We start from the raw sequence: 22,390 nt of genomic DNA, 5'->3' as shown, positions 1-22,390 counted from the left end.
ACTTAGTCCTGCCATGAGGGCAGGGGGCTGGACTCAATGACCTCACAAGGTCCCTTCTAGTCCTAGCATTTTATGATTTTATACATTGATTCAAGGGGGTTGTCCATTCACATTGGTAATATATCTCTGTAACAAGTAGTAGCTAGTTCACAAAATTCTTCTGTTATCCTAAATGCACTTATGGGAGAAATAGATCGACCTAACTACATTGCAGAAGGAGTGGATTTTTTCACAGCCCTAAGCAATGTATCTAGATTGACCTAAAATTTAAGGGTAAACGAGGCCTTAGTCATTTAATCTCTTTCATTTCCAATTTGTAAAATAGGATTTATTGTGCTTCCTTTTCCCCACCTTTTGTGTGCCCCAAGTACTTACACTACATTAAAAACATAGAGCTTGAGCCTCTCTAGTCCAGCATCCTGGGAACCTGATTGGTGTCAAATAAGAGCGTTTGCCATATCACAGGAGATTAATACTGTGTAAGAGCATTGCAAACTTTTCCACTGCTTACTGGGCTCTTAGAAGATATTTAGGGTAAATTTGAGCTAAATAACAGGTCAGAATACTGAAATGGGGGTCTGCAAATAAATTTTATGGAACCATAGGAAAACAGGCCACACCCATGATAAGTGGTCATCCAGCTAATTAAAATCATGCTGGATTATGGATGTTGCCAGATGAGAAAGTGCTGGACTATGGAGGTTCAACTTGTTTAATGTGCCTAGCACTGATCCTAGTATGATCTCTGAGCACCACTATCATGCAGGTAATAATAATAGTTTGACATCATTACAGACATACAGGTGCAAGAATCTTCATATTAAGAGATCTGGAACATGAATGGGCTGTGAGCAAGCAACATCTACAATGGCCAAAAGAAGTAGCCTAGGAAGCTGAAAATTAGGAAGCAAATTAAGCACTGCAGAATTATTTAATGAACCAAGTGACCTGGAAAATGTAGGAAATAACACCACATAGCACAAGAACAATGCCTGAGGATTTGAGAGAGAACCTTTTGGTTTAATTTTGCAAACACGCATTTTACATGTGCTTATCTTTGCTTGCATGAGCTGTCCAATATAGGATTAAGTATATATTTAAGTTTTTGCATAATGTGGGCCTACATGATTATTTGCTTACTAAAATTTCCATTATTCTATTTCCGAAACAGAACTCTAACCATATATTTAATGGGCTTCTAGTGTAACACCTCTACGGTCCCATCTTCTTTTCCCTCTCCTCATTTAAAATTTCAAAGAATAACAGTTGTAAAATACAGAGAGAATTACTTTTTATCATAAAGGTTATGTCTACACTAGCTCCCCCCCCTTCGAAGGGGAGATGCTAATGAGACACTTTGGGATATGCTAATGAGGCACTGCAATGAAGATGCAGTGCCTCATTAGCATAATGGCAGCCATGGCGCTTCCAAAGTGCTGCTTTCAATCGCGCACAGCTTGTCTACATGGGATCCTTTTCAAAAGGCCCCCGCACACTTTGAAATCCCCTTATTCCTATAGGAAAGGGCCTTGTGTAGACGAGCCATGCACGATTGAAAGCAGCACTTCCAAAGTGCCATGGTCACCATTATGCTAATGAGGTGCTGCATAGTCATTGCAGCACCTTATTAGCATATCCCAAAGTATCTCATTAGCATCCCGCTTTTGAAAGGGGAGGTCTAATGCAGACATAGCCCAAGACACTTAAATTAGAGATGGGCGAGAGCTGCTGAACTCAACCATTCAGTTTGCTCTCTTCCAATGAAAAGTGTTTCCCCACCTTATATTCTTAAGGTCAGCCTATTCTAGCACTGGAGCTTCCACTAGTTCTCCAGTGAGATAGCTCCACTGTCCAATAAATCACACTGAGGATGTTTTTCATTACTTAGTCAATAGTACCATTCTCCACATCATACCTTCATTGGTCTCTTCAGCGCTTCCTGAATGTCCACACGCTTCCTCATAATGGTCTGATCCAGTTTGCGTTCAAAGGCTAACAGGTCCATGTAAGCCTGGGACTCAGGAACCAACTCCCGGATCTGAGGAGGAAGCAGGGAATATCCAAACACTGGAAGCAAGGAATTCATCATTTCAAGGAGCAGTAATACCTCTATCTGTCCAGCACTTAGAGAGATTCCGATGCACCAAGCCCACTCTACCACAGCAGCAGCACACACTGCACTGGAACCACCCAGGAATACCATCAGTCATTTGCACGACACAAAGAGAGTACACTTACAACATTTGTGGACAATACACATACCAATGTTTTGGAGAATATGAAACATTACCTATGAGAAAAGACTGAAAATGCTGGGTTTGTTTATTCTGGAAAAGAGAAGATTCAGGGTGGACATGATAACTGTTTTCAAGCACATAAAAGGAGGGAGAAGAGAAAGTTCCTCACTTTGTACCCTAACTGAGGTTCTTCGAGATCTACGTTTTCTGTGTCTGTTCCGCTCCAGGTGACAGCATGGGCACCCCTAATCAGAGATCTTCAGTAGCGGTGCCTCATGGTGTCATAGTAGTCCGTCTAGCATGTGCATGTCCTGACGCTCACCGTTCACTCTCTACCATAGAGTCTTCTGAATTAGACTCCAAAATAGAGGGGAGGAGTGCAGGTAGTGGAGCACCCACAGTGGGACACCTCTTGAAGAACCTCAGTTACTGCAGGTGAATAAGCTTCTCTTCCTCTAGTGATTCCCTGTGGGCACTGCACTCTAGGTGGTTGTACAGCAGTACCCAGTATCATTGGAGCACTTGGAGTTGCATAGTTGGTAGAAGCAGACAGCACGGTATGGCCTCTCAAGGTGTTTGCTCTGGCATCTTTGATGATGTCACAGTGTTTGGCAGAACAAATGGGCTGACGCCCATGTAACAGATTTGCATGAGTTAGTTATGCTGTGGAGGAATGCCACAGATGTAAAAACAGCTCGAGCAGAGTGCATTTGCATCCCATCAGATGGCTCAAGATCCCAGGTCTGGTAATACAGTTAGATATCTACTTGAAGGGCCACTGTTTTCAGAAGCACTAGACCCCCAGCAGTTGACATGAAAAGTCTCAGAGATTTGCAGTATTGCTTAGTTCTGTCCAGACAGAAGGCAATTGTCCTTCTGCTATCAAGGGTGTGTAGAGTCCCATCCTGTGGTGGTGTTTTTGTTTGTTTGCTTGTTTTGTGGGCCTTGGGGTAAAATGCAGAGAGGTTATCAGTTCACTGATATGGAAAGTGGATGCTAAATTTGGAAAAAATTTAAGGTGGAATTGCATAGTGATCATGTCCTTGAAGAATATAACATAGGGAGGGTTTGCCACTAGTGCACTGATTTTCCTGACCCTTCTTGCTGATGTGACAGTGATGAGGAATACTACTTTTATAGACGTGTAGGAGGGAGGAAGTAACTAGCGGTTCAAAGGGAGGCAAATTCTAGATGGGTGTATGAAGGGGGTATACATCGAGGTAGAGGTTTTGGAGTCTAGTAAGGAAGCCTTTCATGGTACGATGTGTGAAAACTGAAAAGCCATCCGTTTTGTCAGTTTATTTGGCCACAGAACCCTTTTAAACTTGAAAGAATTTTATGGAACCTCATTTCCAGGCTCTACCTCCTTTAGCCCCCAAACCCACCCCACATCTCCAGGCTTTACGCACCTCAGCCCCCAAATGCACCCCCCATTCCCAGTCTTTACCACCCATCCTGCAGACCCACCTCCCTCATCCCCAGGCTTAACTCCTCTCACCCTTAAACCTGCCTCCCCACTCCCAGGCTTAACCCCTCTCAGCCCCAAACCAGTCCCCGGGACTAACCGATCAGTGGCACTGACTGGGGAACCTATGCTGGGTGGCCATGGACATGGAGGTGTTCTGCTGGTGGGGTGAGCTGAGCCACGCCCACCAGAGGGGTGTGGCTGCTCAGGTAGCAGGGCAAGTGAGGGGCTCTCTGTGGCTCCCTGCCCTGCCACTGCTGAAATAATGGGACTAAATTCAATTGGTTTAGTGGCCAGATCCCTCCCACTGCCCTGCCAGCCATTAAACTAATGAAATTTAGTTCTACTGTTTCAGGGGCAGCAGGGCAGGGAGCCACAGAGGAGTCAGATATTATAACAGAATATTTATGAGACCCTTATTTTCATCTCGCAGAACCCCAGGGTTCCACAGAACACCATTTGGGAAACAATGTTCTGAAGATATGTGCTTCTCTTTTCTTAACCTTTTCCATTTCTAATATACCCTAATCCAGGATGCAAGTGTATCTTGAATTTATATAGAAGCAATATGGTATTTTCTGTTGTCTTATCTCTTTCTTAAGGATTCCCCACATTGTTAGCTTTTGTGACTGTCATTGCACATTAAGTGGATAGTTTCAGAGAACCAGCCACAGTGACTCCAACATCTCTTTCTTGAGTGATAAAAAAAAAAAAAAATGGTTACTCACCACTGTAACTGTTGTTCTTCAAAATGTGTTGCTCATATCTATTCAGACTAGGTGTGTGTGCATGCACCCATGCACGTAGCCAGGAACTTCTTCCCTAGCAACTGCCAGTTGGGTTGGTTGGGTAGCCCTCTGGAGTGGTGCCTTTGCAGAGCCTATATATGACCCTGCCAACCCAGCACCCCTCAGCTTCTTCCTGCTGGAGGCGCCAAAGGTGGGACAAGAGGGCTGGTTTTTAAGAGATATGAGCAACACATCGCAAAGAACAACAGTTACAATGGTGAGTAACTGTTTTTGATTCTTCAAGTGCATGCTTTGTGTTAGGTGATTCACAAGCCAAACCCAGGAGGAGGGGTCAGAGTCAACACATGGGTGACTCAAGTACAGTGGTTCCAAAAGGTCAATATATACTTGGATCTTACCCAAAACAGCACAAGGTGCCAATCCTTTAGAATCTCAAATCTAAAGGTTTATTAACAAAGAAAGAAAGAATAGGGTGAGAGAGAAAAATTGTTGAAGTGATACATTACATACATCAATTACAGCTATTGTTGCAGGCCAGCAAAGTTATATGCTGATTTCTTGAAAGTGTTTGACAACAAACCCCATGAGGGATGGAATCCCAATTCACATAGCTTAGTTTCTGGAGACTGGAACTAAAATGGTCACTTCCAGGGCCATCTTATAGCTTTTTTATGTGGCAGGAAAAAGTCCTTTCTTCTTCCCATAGGCACTGGGGGGGTCAGGGTTACCTGCCCCAGGTGATCCATTGTGGCAAACTGCCATTGGTGGCTGGTTTTGCCAACATGTCTCAATCCATTTACGTAGTTTGTGGAATGGACATCTGGACCTCTGATTTCAATCCCATTGCTCGGGTGGGCTGCTGCGGCACTTTGACAATAGCTGCATTCCAGATGACAAGTTCCAAATTCCTGAGATGTGTATTTAATGTTTGGATCTTCGTAGAGTCCATCATTCTGGCTGGGGTGTTGACCACACCTCCTATTGTGAATCTCATCACTAAGACATTTCTAATACAGCTATAGAGCCAATATCTATAACTTCACATACAAACATGGCACCGATATACAAGTAGCATAAACACATTCAGGATATTGACAGCTTTCATTAGATACCTCACTTGGCCCACCTGGCACGAGATTGGGTGACCCTATATACAATGGTGACATAAACGGCTTCCATGTTCTATTTAAAAATCCAGTAACGTTTCAGAAACTGGAAGTCCCTTCATGCAATCAGCAACACCTACAAAGTCTTGCAGAAGGGCTTCATCCGTCAATACAGAAGGCAAGTGCTCACCACACATCAAGAGAGTGCAGCTGTTCCTCCTGCTGAGAGCTATGAGGTTTAGGGTAGAAGACAGGCAGGTAGATGTCCTGGCTAATATGAAACACCATGTATGGGGGCTCAGACATGAGGGCCTCAAGCTGGGTGAGGGCCTGGAAGCAGTGATCGGGAAAGAATGCCCAGGCTTGGACGGCATCAAGAACTGCCATGATGAACTCTGTGCGGTTATTCGGGGATTAAAGAGGACTTTGCCATGGTGAGCAAGAGAACCAGCCTGCCTGGACCTTGGACACTCTTCTGGCAGAGGTGATGGGCCATCAGGAAGGCCACTTTTCATGAGAGGTTGAGAAGAGATCAAGTGGACAGAGGCTCAAATGGAGCAGGGTAGAGCACAAGCACCTGGAGCACCAGGTTAAGGTCCTAGGCTGGGATCGGCTGAAAAAACTGGTGGGTGAAGTCGATCCATGCCCCTGAGGAAGCACCCCACCCTAGGATGCACATGAACAGATCACCTGCTCTTTCTGAGATGAATGGTCTAGATGGATGCCAGATGAATCTTTAGGGAGAAAGAAGCAAGGCCTTGCTGCTTCAGAGAAACGAGGTAGTCGAGCACCTGTGATACAGAGGTAGACACAGGTATAAGGTTGTGATGACTGCACCAGCAGAAGAAGTGCATCCTCTGGCCAGATACGATCACCCTGTAGATGGCTTGCAGCTACTAAGGCGGATCCACAGCACTGGCTCCGAGCATGCCTGCTCAGCAGGATTCATCCATGAAGTCACCATGCCATGAGGTGAAGGTACCAGAGGTCCAGGTGATGAAGGCAACAGTGGTTCTGCATGATGGAGTCCAGAAACAAGGGATGTTGTCCAATTATTTGTAGATCTGGATGCCATTGGGACAGAGGAAAGCAGCCACCACTGCCATGCACTTGGTGAACTCCCTGAGGGCTGTGGAGATCATGAAAGGGCAAGCAGTGAACTGAAGGTGCAGGTAGCCCTCAGTAAACCATAGGTCAACAGGAAGGACAGATGGAAATGTAGAAGTAAGCGTCCTTTAGGTCAACAGCAGCATACCAGTCCCTCCAATCCAGAGAGGAAATAATGGTTCCCAGGGACACTATATAAAACTTGCAGGAAATGACAAACTTGAGTTCCTGGAAGTCCAGGATGGCTCACAGACTCTTTGCATTTAGAATCAGAAGTTAGCAGGAGTAGAACCTCTTGGCTCCTGTAAGGAAGGGGCACCTCATCCACTGTTCCCAAGTCCAAGAGCAATTGCATCTCCTGGAAGAGAAGCTGCTCATGAGCAGGGTCCCTGAAGAGAAATAGGCAGGGAAGGGAGGGCAGAAAGGAGTGGAAAGAGATGGCATATCCCAAGGCAATTGTCCTAAAGACCCATTGGTCCAACGTAGGGGCTGACCAGGCCAGAAGGAAAGGACAAAGTCTATCGAGAGAGGGAAGGGGAGGATCCAGTGGTGTGGTACACCACCAAATGCAGTGCTTGGCCCCAGAGGATGGCTTGGATTGGATGCAAACATCCCTGGCCTGTTGACAGGGAGGTTTGTGGTGAGTGTAGTGGGCTTTATATGCTGGTAGAAGTCCAATCACTTGCATGGTTGAAATGGCTTGGACTGAGGCTGCAGCTTGAAGGGTTTCTGCTGTGTAATCAGGGTGTGCATGCCCAAGAAATTCATAGGACTCTGGGTGTCTTTGAGACTATAAAGGAGGGAGTCAGTTTGTGGCACAAACAATCCCACACAATCAAAGGAGAGGTCCTGAATTATTTGCTGGACCTCTGGCAGAAGGCCAGACAGTTGTAACTATGTCACCTGGCATATGGCAATGCCTGAGGCAATAGACTGAGCTGCCATGTCCCTCACATCCACTGTCACCTGCAGGCAAGTTCATGACACCACTTTACCCCCCTGCATAAGGGCCAAGAGCTCCTCACACAATTTCTCAGGAATTGATTTCTTGAACTTTAGGGCTGCGGCCCGAGAGTCATAGTTATATCAGCTCTGGATGACCAGCTGGTTAGCTAGTCTGAGCATCAGGACCCCAGTGCAGTATACCTTCCTCTCAAAGATGTCCACGCATCTAACATCATTGGACTTTGGGGCTGGAGCATGTTGACCCTGACGCTCCTTCTCATTAACTACATCAACCACAAAGGAGTAGGGGATGGGTATACAAGTACTCATGCCCCTTCACTGACACAAAGTATTTGCGCTCCATCCCCAGGCAGTGGGGGGAAATGGAGGCCAGCATTTGCCATATGGTGGAGGCAGCAAACATAATGCTCTTATTAAATGGGAGGGCCACACGCAGAAGTCCCTCCAAAGTAAGGATGTCACAGGTGGGCTCAATGGACTCAGCAACTTCCTCCACTTGGAGGCTGAGGCTAGTAGCCACATGCCAAAGGAGGTCCGAGCACACTACGAAGTCCATGGGTGGAGGCCCTGAGACTGATGCACCCACCACTGCCTTGTCTGTAGAAGAGCTAGAGGAGACAAAAGGTAGTGTCACTGGTGCTGGATCCTCCAGCTGATGAGGTGGGATACAGGGAGCTGCCTCTAGAGGAGAAGGAAGATGAGAGTCCAGAGGACGACAGCTGACCGTAGCCTCAGATGCTCACGAAGTAGCTGAGGTATGCAGCCAAGCATGAGGCATAGTGCCCTGGTGCCTCGTGGTATGTCCATCGCAACCAAAACTGCCACTAGGAAGGAGGCCAGTGAGAGGCACCCAAGCCCTAGTCCAGATTAGGGCCCTCTAGGCCAGAGGGGCCAGATACAATTAAGTCTCCTCGAAATGAAGCAGGAGAGGTGGAGGGGAAAGGCCAGGGCAGGGCCATCCTGGCTGGAGCTGCTGCAGAAGCGTGGCCAGTGTTGAGCTTAGGGCACAAGAGCCTGTCAGACTGACAAGGGTAGTGAAAACGGTGAGGAAAGCAAGAGCGGTGCTGAGGCGAGAGGCAGCGCCAAGAGCCAGATCAGTGCTGAGAGGCAGAGTGGTACCATGACAAGAAAGGACAAGGAGAGGAGTGAGAATGTTGAAATGTGGACAGGCAACAGGAATGAGATTGGTACACAGACAAAAATCAGTGCCGAGGGCTGATGCATCATCAAGAGTGGGATCAGAGCCAAGACGGAGACCAGTGTCAGGAGTGGGAGCAGTGTTGAAAGTAGGACTGGTGCCAGGACAGAGACTTGCACCAAGAGGGAGATTTGTGCAGGGAGCGGGAAGGCCGAGGCGAAGCCTTGTACACTGCAGAGGGCAGATATTGACAGTCCAACCCACAAAGGTTCTGACGAGCAGAGCGGGATCAGAGTGGAGAAGAGAACCAAGTTCTAGAAGGAGACAGTGTCAGGGTGCATTCAGAGCTGCTGCTGGATGAGGCTGAGATGAATGGATTCTGGAACCGGAAGTTGAATGTCACGGAGATGGAAGAGGGCCTGGCAAGGCATGGTGCTGAGCATCAGTGCGGGCAGCAGCATGCCAAGGGGCTGGAATTAGATCTGAAAATGACAGAGGATGCGAAGCGAGAACAGGCAGACATCAAGCAGGATTGAGATCAAAGCTGTAAGTGCAAATGGCACTGTGAGTCAGACCGACAGGGTCACAAATGTCCATGCCGGGAGTCAGCGTACAGCTGAGACTCCGAGCAGTTGGGTGTTAGTGCCTGAATGGCACAGCAAGAAGAGCAGCCTTACCCCTGGAGATGTGCCAAAGGGCAGGGGCCTCAGTATGTGCCAGGAGCTCATTTTGAAAAGCCCCTGTGCCACCTGGTACATATGAGCTGTAGACTAAGTGCCAACTGGCACAGGATCACATCTGGGCAAGTCCAGAAGGATGGGGCTCGGTGCATGTGCCAATGGGATCTTGGGCCCCAGGAGTGTCTGGTGCTTTCTGAACCAATGGTACCGGGCCCAACAGAACCAATGCCAACGATTTGATAGCACGTACTGGAGAGAGTGACGTCAGTGCTACGCTGGAGGCTATGGGTGAGAAAAGCCCTTTTTTGGTACCAGGCCCAGAAACGAAGAAGGCTTGCTGCATATCAACAGAGGAGGTGCGGAGCCCTGATGTGGAGGCTGGAGTGCTGACTCCATGAGGAGCTGATGCAGCCAAAAGTCACACTCCTTACAAGTCTGGGGCTTGAAACCCCTGCAGATATGGCACTTATCTGTTCGATGAGCTTCGCCAAATGAGAAAAGCAGGAGCTGTGAAGATCGCTCGTTGGTATGGACTTCAAGCAGTCACTGCATTGCTCAAAGTCCTGGGACTTATTCATTCCCTTAAATCCTGTATAGGAGAAGGAGAGACCTTCCTTCCCTGAAGACTAACACTGACTGACTGACTAAAATAACCATTATGCTAAATACAACTATTTACAGCTCTTTACACAAGGAAGTTGTGGCATAGCAACAGGTACTTGAGCCACTATACTAACAGCTTCGTGGGCAGTAAAAAAGGAACTGAGGGGGTGTTGGGTCAATATAGGCTCTGTGAAGGCACCACATCAGGGGCTCCCGAGTTGACCTGAACAGTAGTTGCTAGGGAAAAACTTTCCAACAGCCATATACATTCACACATCTGACTCGAACAGATATGAGCAAGCACGTGAGGAGGAATAGCTAATTTAGATGCCACCATTTTATATGGATATCATTGGGATTGTGTTTTCCCATGTGCATTACTTTGCATTTATCAACATTGAATTTCATTTGCTATTTTGCTGCCTAATCACCCAGTTTTCTGAGATCCCTTTGCAGGTCTTCACAGTCTGCTTGGGACTTAATTATATTGAGTAATTTTATATCATCTGCAAACTTTGCCACTTCACTGATTACCCTTTTTCCAGATAATTTATGAATATATTGGATAGGACTGGTCCCAATACTGACCCTTGGAACAAATCACTATTCACCTGTCTCCAATTTCAAAACTGACCATTTATTATTACACTTTTTGCCTGTCTTTTGAAGAGTTGCTAATCCATGAGAGGACCTTTCCCTGAGAGTTCACTTTGCTTAAGCATCTCTTTTGAAGGACCTTGTCAAGGAATATGGAGCACACATGGTGTTCTTGTCCATCCTCCCTGTTGAAGGAAGGAGTTCAGGTAGAGATTGTCAAATTGTGGAGATAAATGCGTGATTGCACAGGTGGTATTGGAGAGAGGGATTTGTTTTTTTCCCGACCATGGGATTCTGTTTTGGAAACATGGATTGCTAGGAAGAGATGGGATGTGCCTAACAAAGAGAGGAAAGAGCATCTTTGTAGGCAGACTTGCAAACCTAGTGAGGAGGGCTTTAATCTAGGTTTGTCGGGGGGTGGTGACACAAGCCCTGAAGCAAGTGGGGAAGGAGAAAGGAACAACAAAAGATGAGCCCTCATTCAAACGGAGAAGGTAGGCCAATCAGCTAACTATTTAAGGTGTTTCTATACAAATGCAAGAAGCCTGGGAAAGAAACAGGAGAAAGTAGAGGCCCTGGCACAGTCAAAGAAGTATGAGGTGATTGGAAAAAGGGAGACTTGGTGGGCTGACTCACATAACTGGAGAACAGTAATGGAAGAGTATAAACAGTTCAGGAAGGACATGCGGGCGAAAAAAGGAGGAGCTGTGCTGTATGCAAGGGAGCAGTGTGATTGCTCAGAGCTCCAGTATTTGGAGGGAGAAAATCCAGTTGAGAGTCTTTGGGTTAAGCTTAGAGGCGGAAGCAAAAGAAGTGATGTTGCTGTTGGTGTCTTCTACATACCGTCAGCTCAGGTAAATCAGGACTTCCTCAGACAACTAAGGGAAGCTTCCAGATCACAGGCCCTGGTTCTCATGGTAGACTTTAATCACCCTGACATTTGTTGGGAGACCAATACAGCAGTGCACAGGCAATCCACGAAGTTTTTGGAAAATGTTGGGAATAACTTCCAGGTACAAGTGCTAAAGGAACCACGTGCAGCTTGACCTGCTGCTCACAAACAGGGAGGAACTAGTAGGAGAAATAGAAGTAGGTGGCAACTTGAGCTGCAGCGACCATGAGATGGTAGATTTCAGGATCCTGACAAAACGAAGAAAGGTGAGCAGTAAAATACAGACCCTTGATTTCAGAAGAGCAGACTTAGACTTCCTCAGAACACATGGGGAGGATGCCCTGAAAAATGGATATAAAGGGGAAAGGAGTTCAGGCAAACTGGCAGTATTTTAAAGAAGTCTTATTGAAAACACGGTAACAAACCATCCTGATGTGCAGTAAGAAAACCAAACATGGTAGGCAACCAGCTTGGCTTACCAGGGAAATCCTTGGTGAGCTCAAACTCAAAAACCATGTGTATAATAAGTGTAAACTTGGACAGACAACAAAGGAGGAATATAAATATAGTACTGGAGAATGCCAGGGAGTAATCAGGAAAGCAAAAGCACAATTATAACTGAAGCTAGCAAGGAACGTGAAGGTGACAAGAAATGTTTCTACAGGCACATTAACAATAGGAGGGTAATCAGAGGAGGTGTGAGGCCATTACTGGATAAAGGAGGTAACCTGGTGACCAGAAGATGCTAAAAAAGCTGAAGTACTCAGTGGGTTTTTTTTTGCCTGTCTTCACAGACAAGATCAGGTCCCAACCTACAGCACTAGGCAATGCAGTATGAGAAGGATGTGGGCAGCCCTCAGTGGGGAAAGAACAGGTTAAGAGTTACTTAGAAAAGCTAGTGGTACACAAATCTATAGGTCTGGATTTAATGCATCCAAAGGTACTGAGGGAACTATCAGATGTCATTGCAGAGACTTTGGCCATTACCTTTGAAAACTCGTGGAGGACTTGAGAGATCCTGGATCACTGGAAAAAGGCAAATGTAATGTCACTCTTTAAAAGAGAAAGGACAATCCAAGGAACTACAGGCCAGTCAGCCATACCTCAGTCCCCGGAAAAATCATGGATGGGATCCTGAAGAAATCCATGTGGAAGGGATCAAAACTAGTCAACATGGATTCACCAGGGGAAAGTCATGCCTGACCAATCTGATCAGCTTCTAGGAGGACGTAACTGGCTCTGTGGACATGGGAAGTCAATGGCTGTGATATACCTTGACTTTAGCAAAGCTTTTGATGCAGTCTTCCACAACATTCTTGCCCATAAGTTCAGCAAGTATAGATTGGATACATGGACTATAAGATGGATAGAGTGCTGGCTGGACGGATAGGCCCAATGTGTAGTGATCAATGGCTCAATGTCCGGCTGGCGGTCAGTTTCAAGTGGAGTGGCCTAAGGATCGGTTCTAGGATCAGTATTGTATTAATGACTGGATGAGGGGATGGATCGAACCCTCAGCAAATCTGCAAATGACCCTAAGCTAGGGAGTCAGGTAGATGCATTGGAGGGTAGGAATAGGGTCCAGAGTGACTGAGACAAACTGGAGGACTGGGCCAAAAGAAATTTGATGAGTTTCAACAAGACATGCAGAGTCCTGCATTTGGGACAGAAGAATCACAAACATTGTTACAGGCTGGGAACCTACTGGCTAAGTAGTAGTGCAGCAGAAAAGGACCTGACGATTACAGTGGGTGAGAGGCTGGATATGAGTCGACAGTGTGCCCTTGTAGCCAAAAAGGCTAATGGCATATTGGGGTGTATTAGGAGAAGCATTTCCACAAGATCTAAAGAAGTTGTTATTCCCCTCTACTTGGCACTTGTGAGGCCACATCTGGAGCACTGTGTCCAATTCTGCATCCCCAAGTATAGAAAGGATGTGGATGCATTCAAGCAGATTATAATTGGAGATGCATATCTCCTAGAACAGGAAAGTACCTTGGGAGGTCATCTAGTCCAGTCCCCTGCCCTCTTGACAGGACCAAGCACCATCCCTGACATCTAATTTCCCTAATCCCTAAATGGCCTCCTCAAAGATTGAGTTCACAACCCTGGGTTTAGCAGGCCAATGCTCAAACACTAATCTCTCTCTCTCTCAGGTGCAGTAGAGGGCAATGAAAACAATTGAAGGGCTGGAGCACATGACCTATGAGGAGAAGCTGAGGAATTGGAGCTTATTTAGGTTTACAGAAGAGAAGAGTGAGAGGTGATTTGATAGCAGCCTTCAGCTTCCTGAAAGGTAGCTCTAAAGAGGATGGAGAGAAACTGTTCTCAGTGGTGACAGATGGCAGAACAAGGAGCAATGGTCTGAAATTACAGACGGACAGGTGTAGGTTGGATATTAAGAAAAAACATTTCACCAGGAGGGTGGTGAAGTACTGGAATGTGTTACTGAGACAGGTGGTAGAAGCTCTAGCCCCAGAAGTTTTTAAGTCCCAGCTTAACATAGTCATGGCTGGGATGATTTAGTTGGGGCTGATCCTGCTTCAGGCAGGAGGCTGGACTATATGACCTAGCTACTGATAATGGGCCACGTGTTCCCTGACTGAATTGACATCGTTTCTCCACTCTTGATGTTCACAACTCCACATTAGCTGCTAATAATGGGCCACATCCTCCGTGACTGAACTGGCCTTGTCAACTCTGGCCCTCCTCTTGACTGTGACTCCTTCCTTTTTATGAGCCTATAAATTTAGACCCTCCCTCTGGAACCCTCACTCACGCATGCAATGAAGCAGGTCTTTACCCACAAAAGCTTATGCTTCAAAATACCCATTAGTCCAAAAGGTGCCACAGGATTTCTTGCTGTTTTTGAAGATACAGACTAACCTGGCTACCCCTCTGATACTTGCAGCTCTATGATTCTATGAAGGCTTTCCAGATACACTATATTAATTAAAAAACAACGAGGGGTCCTGTGGCACCTTACCGACTAACAGAAATGTGTGAGCATACACAGCTACCCCTCTGATACTTGACACTATATTTACTGAATCCCCTTTTACACATACTAGTAACCCCTTCAAAGAATTCTACTAGATTGGCGAGTCATGATTTCTATTTATAAAAATTATGTTCACCTGTGTGTCTGACAATTCTGTTCTTTACTATAGTTCAAACACTTTGCCCAATACTGAAATCAGGCTTACTAGTCTGTAATCGTTGGGAACACCTTTGGAGCCCTTTTATAAAATTGGCATCATATTACCTATTCTCCAGGCAGTTTGTACAGTTTTAAATTATAGGTTTACAAACCACAATTAGTACTTTTGCAGTTTCACATTTGAGTTCCTTCAGAATTCTTGAGTGAATACCATCACATCCTGGTGATTTATTAATCTTTAATTTCTCAATTTGTTCCAAAATCATCTTTCATGACATCTCAATCTGGAATAGTTTATCAGATTCATCAGCTAAAAATAATGCTCAGGTTTCACTATCTCTCTAACATCCTCAGCTGTGATGCAGGATTCAAAAATGTATTTAGTTTCTCTGCAATGGCCTGATCATCCTTGAGTGCTCCTTTGGCATCTTGATCATTCCGTGGGTCTACAAGTTGTCTTCCTGCTTCCAAGGTACTTAATTTTAATTTTTTTTTTATGTGCACGCTATTACTTTTTTGATCTTTGGCTAGCTATTTTTCAAGTTCTTTTTTGGCCTTCTTAATTACATTTTTACACTTCATTTTCCAGAGTTTATCCTTCTTCCTATTTACCTAATTAGGATTTAACTCCCACTTGCAAAAGATGTTGCCTCTTATTGCTTCTTTCATTTTGTTGTATAGCCACTATGGCATTTTTCTGGCTCTCTTAAGCCGTGTCTACACGTGCACGCTACTTTGAAGTAGCGGCACTACCTTCGAAATAGCGCCCGTCACGGCTACACGTGTCGGGCGCTCTTTCGAAGTTAACATCGACGTTAGGTGGCGAGACGTCGAAGCCACTAACCCCATGAGGGGATGGGAATAGTGCCCTACTTCGACGTTCAACATCGAAGTAGGGACCGTGTAGTCGTTGTGCATCCCTCAACATCAAAATTGCGGGGTCCGCCATGGCGGCCATCAGCTGAGGGGATGAGAGACACTCTCTCTCCAGCCCCTGCGGGGCTCTATGGTCATCGTGTGCAGCAGCCCTTAGCCCAGGGCTTTTGGCTGCTGCTGCGGCAGCTGGGGATCCATGCTGCATGCACAGGGTCTGCAACCAGTTGTCGGCTCTGTGGATCTTGTGTTGTTTAGTGCAACTGTGTCTGGGAGGGGCCCTTTAAGGGAGCGGCTTGCTGTTGAGTCCGCCCTGTGACCCTGTCTGCAGCTGTTCCTGGCACCCTTATTTCGATGTGTGCTACTTTGGCGTGTAGATGTTCCCTCGCTGCACCTATTTCGATGTGGTGCTGCGCAACGTTGAAGTTGAACATCGACGTTGCCAGCCCTGGAGGATGTGTAGACGTTATTCATCGAAATAGGCTATTTTGATGTCGCTACATCGAAATAAGCTACTTCGAAGTAGGCTTCACGTGTAGACGTAGCCTTAGGGTGCATCTACACTAGGAACTAATTTCAAAGTTAACTTCGCAATTAGACACTACATCAAAGTAGCCAGCAGAGAGTCTACAGGCATTTTTCCCTTTCTTCAAAGTTAACTTCCAAATAGGGAGTCCAACTTCAAAGCCCTTATTCCTTTCCCAGGAATGGAGTAGAACCCTACTTCGAAGTTTAACTTTGAAGTAGGATGTGTGTAGACACACTACTTTGAAGTTGCTTACTTCAAAGTAAACAACTTCAAAGTTATTTTTGTAGTTTAGACACAGCCTTACTATCTTATTTAATTTGAGATATACATTTAAGTTGAGTCTCTATTATGTTGTTGTGTTTTGGTTTTTTTTTAAGTTCATAGAATCATAGGGCTGGAAGGGACCTCAGGAGGTCATCTAGTACAGCCCCCTGCTTCAAGCAAGATCAACCCCCACTAAGTCATCCCGGCCAGGACCTTGTCAAGCTGGGATTTAAAAACCTTGAGGGATGGAGAATCCACCACCTCTCTAGGCAATACTACCCAAAGTTGCCATGAAGCTTGGAGGAATTTAACTTTTAGCACTCTACCTGTTAATTTCTATTTAAATAACTTCTTTATTTTTATATAATCCCCCATTCTGAAATAAAATGCTACAGTGTTGGGATGCCGTTGTGTTTTCCCCACCACAGGAATGTTAAATTTAATTGTATTATGGTCATTATTAGCATGCAATTCAACCATATTCACCTCTTGCACCAGATCCAGTGTTCCACCTAGGATTAAATCAAGAACTGCTTCCGCTCTTCTGGATTCCAAAACTAGCTGTCCAAGAAACAGTCATCGATGGTATCAAGAAACTTTATCTTTGCATCCTGTCTTGAGGTGATATGTACACATTCAATGTTGTGTGCCAGGGTGTCTGCCCCGCACTGACCCTGCAATGGGTAAAGCTAGCCCTAGGAGAGGGCTAGAACTAAAGAACAAGCAGCTGCTGCATATAGCAGCCAATCAGGGCCCAACTGAGGGATGTATAAAAGAGGGCTCCTGTCAGGGAGAAGAGAGCAGATTCTTGCTCTCACAGTGGAGCAGAAGGGACCTAACTGCCAAGTAAGCTACAGGGGCTTCCTAACACAGAACAGGACTGGGGAAAAGGTAAGCAGAATTGGGGGAGCTCTGGCCAGGCAAGCTCCCAGGCTGCAGGGCCTGAGACTACTCATGGTAGTCTCCCACTTTGGGCACCAGAGAGGAAGCCCCTGCAGCAAGGAGGACTGCAGGCACTGCTTGGGCAATTATTGGCTGTGTCTACACGTGCCCCAAACTTCGAAATGGCCATGCAAATGGCCATTTCGAAGTTTACTAATGAAGCGCTGACATGCATATTCAGCGCTTCATTAGCATGCGGGCGGCAGCGGCGCTTCGAAATTGACGAGCCTTGCCGCCGCGCGGCGCGGCCAGACGGGGCTCCTTTTCGAAAGGAAGCCACCTACTTCGAAGTCCCCTTATTCCCATGAGCTCACGGGAATAAGGGGACTTCGAAGTAGGTGGCGTCCTTTCGAAAAGGAGCCCCGTCTGGATGCGCCGCGCGGCGGCAAGTCTCGTCAATTTCGAAGCGCCGCTGCCGCCCGCATGCTAATGAAGCGCTGAATATGCATGTCAGCGCTTCATTAGTAAACTTTGAAATGGCCATTTGCATGGCCATTTCGAAGTTTGGGGCACGTGTAGACGTAGCCATTGAGAGCCCACAAGTAGCAGTGAGAGAGGCCCATGAGTACCTGCAGACCTGTATGGCCCTGGTGGCAGAGCAGCAGCCAGGCATACTCCAGCTGCTAAGAGGATATCTGGGGAAGATGCAGGTATGGCATGAGAAGGTAAGATGATGGGCCAAGATACGCAGCAGTGACTGTGCTCTGCTACAACTGTGGGAAATCGGGAGCAGCGAGGAGTGAATGCCCTTATCGGGAAAATAAGGGGAAAGCTAGGAGGATCCTGCCTATGAGGAAAACAGGATAGAGATGGGTATATTGGGCCTGTGGGTGACAGGAGCACTTGAAGAAGCAGTGCCCAGATGAGATCCATACAGAAAGGCATAGCCCAGTGGAACCGAAGGAAGAGAGAGACCTAGTAAGTCTGGAAAGGAGCAGAGGAGATGTTTCAGGTGCCATTAGGTGTCGCACTTAAAGAGACACTAGGAAGGCACAGGAGGGGAGCAAGCACCTGTCTGAACCATGGTAAAAGAGAGGTAGGGTAAAAGCTAGGTATTATGGAGGTTCCCGGGATTTGGGAACAGACAGGGACAGCTCGAGAGAGCCTGGAAAGAGGAAGTCAAGGAGCCAACTGAGAAAGCCCAGGCCTGATGGCTGACAGCTGTGATCTCCCTGAGCAGATGGTTCTATAAGACAGCTGAGGTTTGGCTGTAGAGGCTAACAGCCTTAGTGTGTGGAAGGGGGAGAAGCTAGCTTGGGTAACTTAAGGCGTTCTTGTGTGCCAAGAACTGTAACACAGAAGGTTGCAGGACTTGTTATATATAATAAATGCACAGGTGCCCGCAACTGGAGTGATTATCACAGAGTTTGTGGGCAGAAGGGGTCTGGGGCCCAGGAGCGTGAGATGCCCTGTTACAGCATGAATAGCTGAAATCCCTCATTACTGAATTTATTTTAAAACTTCTCATCTCCACAAGCATTTCACATTCAGCATCACCAACCTGGTCAGGGATCCCTATTGCTACATTTGTATTAGAACATGGGAATTATTATGCATAGCGATTCTATGGCACAGTTTGGGTCATTCAAGATTTTTACCTAATTTGAGTGTATGCTTTCTTTTAAATATAATGCATTTCCCCCACCAGCATGACCAAGCCTGTCATTCTGATATATTTTGTATTCCGGTTTTACTGTATTCCATTGATTATCCTCATTTCACCAAGTTTCTTTGATGCCTTTTATATCCATTCCCTCACTCAATAAAAGCCACTCTAGTTTATCCATATTTGTCTTTAGCCTTGTAGCAGTTGTGTATAACACGAGTCAGCAACCTCTGGCATGCGTGCCAAGAGTGGCACACAAGCTGATTTTGATTGGAACATGAGGCAGGGGCTCAGCTCTGGCCCTTCTTTGCTCCCCCACATTAAGCAGGGGCGCAAAGATCCATGGATGCCACTCTGCTCCCACAGGCACACACTGCAGACACACTGTGAGAAGGCGAGACTGTGTGGCCCCCGCCCATGAGCTGGATGATGGAAGGGTGAATCAGGCTAGGCTGGGCTGGAGGCAGCATGGAGCTGCTGGGCGTATTGGGCTGGGCCATTCAGGCCAAAGATGGGGCAGGAATGTAGCTGTTCCCCCTGCTGCATGTGTTCCCCCGTCATCTGTCCTCCTCTCCTCTGGGGCAGAGAATTGACACCTGTACTCCACCCCCAAACTTTCCAGCTGTCCTCAATCCCTGGGGATAGGGACTAAACCCCTCTGACTGCCCAGCTCTGCCACCTACCCTTACCTCCTCCAGGGACTGAGCCCCTCTGCCCCCCCCATGTAAGCCATATGGCTCCCCCCAACCAGGGACAGGGATTTTTTTTAGTCCATCTGCCCCTGCCTCTGTCCAGGGTTGGGACGGAGGTGCGAGCCCTCTTACTTTCTACTCTGCCCACTCTTGCTACCTCACCAATTGCTGCCACCATTCTTGGGGCGTTTAATTTCAGTGAGGTGTTTGGACCTGTTGCTTCCTCAGGGCTGCCTAGTTCCTCCCCCTCAGCTTGCTTGCCCCCAGAACATGTCACTTTTTAGCTGTCTGCCATTATATAATATAATTAAATGGGGCTCCTTTTCATTTGACTTTCTCATCAGATCCTATCCATATTTTACCATCTTCTGTACTCAGCATAATGGATGGTTCGAATAGGAGAGGCAGACCCCCCAGAAAATGGATAGATGATGTAGTAGATTGGTGAAGAGCCAGTCTACAGAAACTAAGCCACTCTGCACTGGATAGGGAAAGATAGAAGGAAATAGTGACAGGCATCAGACACCAATGGATGCTGAGCCCATGGTTACTGATGATGATGATATAATCTAGACCAGGAGTGGACAAACGTTTTGGTCTGAGTTTACCAGCTCAGACGTGGCATTGTATGGAGGGCCATGAATTCTCATTTGTCTTATCTCCTCCCAGAGGTGGATCACCCACTAAGCCAATGGGGCATGCTCGGGTACCACAGCCAATTGGGGAGCCCTGAAAAAATGGGTGCCCCCATGCTGCCAGCAGTTCTGAACCCTTCCTGTTCCAGACTGGTAGTGGCAGGTGGAACATACAAGCCTCCAGCTGTGTTCCCCAGCTGGAGTGGCAGATGGAGTGCTCCCTGGCTAGAGCATTAGGATCAGTAAAAAAAGTCCAATGGGCTGGATGCAGCCTGCAGACCATAGTTTGTCCACACCTGATTTAGATAATACTTAATTCTGCTATGAGAGCAGGGGACTGGACTAGATAATCTCTTGAGGGTCCTCATCAACAACTGTTTCACGTTCCAGTTGACAGTATATGTGTTAGTTGTCTACATTCCAATTGACAGTATATGTGTGAGTTGTAATTTTTTTTCAGTAGCCAACTTATCAGCCCAACCCTGAGCGCTTGATTGCTGTTGCAGACCCTGTTTATCTAGGCGATGTCCTAGCTGGCATCTTTTATCATTTAGGCATACTGGTATCAGATTTTATTCATAATGTTTCATGGTCAGCACATTGTCATTCATCTGACCAACCCTTCTCCTTTATGCAGGTTTGGGACTGGCATGGAACCCCTAGAGGCTTCATGGCAGAGTTCTGAGGTCCCTCCCAGCCCTAATATTCTCTGATATGGGAACCTGACTTTTTAAGCCTGTATCGTGTCAGCTTATTTCAAGACTGGATGTTTTTCTAAAATATATCTCTAGTTCAAGGAGGAATAACTTTGTGGAAATTCTAAGATCTGTATTATTCAGAAGTACAGATTAGATAATCACAATGGTTCCTTCTGGCTTAGAATCTATCACTCAAGATTGGAAAGGAGCTTCGATTTCAGCCCCTCAACATTATATCCAATATCAGAGAGAAACTAGGGCCTGAGACATGCTGAATCAATGTTCGACCTCTGTGTCTGATAGTGGGAGCAATGCCTGGTCCCTCTTGCACTATATCTACCTTAAGGCTTAAAACCTAGGGCCTCTATCCATCTCCTCATATGGATGAGGCTGTACTGCAAGATGGCCAAAAAGGAAAAAAGTGGCAGCATCTTTGTGGGCTACAGAAACCTTATGTCCCTGATCAGGACACTCCTTCTCTGTATGTCCATGATGCAACTTTACTTGGAATACAGTAAACCCTCAAGTTACTGGCCAGTTTCCTGATTCCCAGAGTGGTGGGGAGCCAGGACCCGTCTCGCTGCTGAAGCTCTCTGGTCACTTTCCTGGCTCTACAAGCAGAGGGGAGCTGGAAGCTAAGCTGCCACCTGGTTCCCAGTTCCTGGCCACTCCAGGGACCAGGAAACCACACCTGTCCAGCGCACAGTTGACAGTCAGACTTCTGCCCCTGACAGGATCAGTTTCCCCACTTCTGTCGGGGCGGCAGTAGTGTTAGCCCGAGCCATGCGCAACTTGGTTGCATGTATCTCGAGGGTTTACTGTACTGCTTTTATTCTTTGAATGTTCTAGGCAAACAACTATTGAAAAAGTGGAGGTGGAGGGAGTTTGGTGGGTCAAAAAAGGAAAAAACAATTTAGGTAATAGGAGAGGCACAATTATCAGGAGATAGTCAAGATGCTAATGATGTATATTTTTGCTAGGATCACTTAAGTTGAAGAGGGAAGGCTGATAACAATTATGACTGTGAGACTGAATTTAAAAATGGGAGGATTTAGGTCCCTTCCAGGCATAAGACCACTAATGAGAGATGGTTGGAAGAAAACAGTCTCTGGACACAGGTTATCCAACAGCTGTCTACTGCCAGGTTTCTTATACCTTAACATTTGAAGTAGATGGTACTCACCATATCACAGTCCCAATACCAGACTACAGTGGACCATTTGTCCAACTTTAACAGCACCTTCTTTGCTAAGATGACAGAAATATTGAATAGAATAGCAGCAACCATATGGTTTAGGTAATTAACTAACTCAAGACAGGCAAGTCAATCAGACTGTGAAGAGTTAACAAAAGGGTCTATCCAAAATGGGTGACTGGACAGCAAAATGGCAGTTGAAATTCAATGTTAATAAATCCAAACAAATGCACATTAGAAAACACAATCCCAACTA

At 46.4% G+C, this 22,390-nt stretch overlaps 1 protein-coding gene across 15 annotated transcripts in view; it reads right to left on the bottom strand.

Moving 5' to 3' along the window:
• SMARCD3 (SWI/SNF related BAF chromatin remodeling complex subunit D3) overlaps nucleotides 1–22,390 on the bottom strand; it is a 311,319-nt gene that overhangs the window by 157,339 nt on the left and 131,590 nt on the right. For 14 of the 15 annotated variants that reach the window (XR_012644121.1, XR_012644120.1, XM_074985431.1 and 11 more), the window contains exon 4: nucleotides 1,916–2,038. The exons of the other annotated variant lie outside the window; for it this stretch is intronic. Coding sequence is in view for 12 of the 14 variants with exons in the window: in XM_074985431.1 (XP_074841532.1) it covers nucleotides 1,916–2,038 (123 nt within the window). In the remaining 2 variants the exon portion in view is untranslated. The remainder of the gene's footprint in view (nucleotides 1–1,915; nucleotides 2,039–22,390) is intronic. 15 annotated transcript variants of the gene reach the window in all.

Source organism: Carettochelys insculpta, chromosome 2 (assembly GCF_033958435.1).
Source record: "Carettochelys insculpta isolate YL-2023 chromosome 2, ASM3395843v1, whole genome shotgun sequence".
Lineage (NCBI taxonomy): Eukaryota > Metazoa > Chordata > Testudines > Carettochelyidae > Carettochelys > Carettochelys insculpta.
Note: the sequence above shows the minus strand (reverse complement) of the source record. Positions and strands in the feature narration are given on the sequence as shown.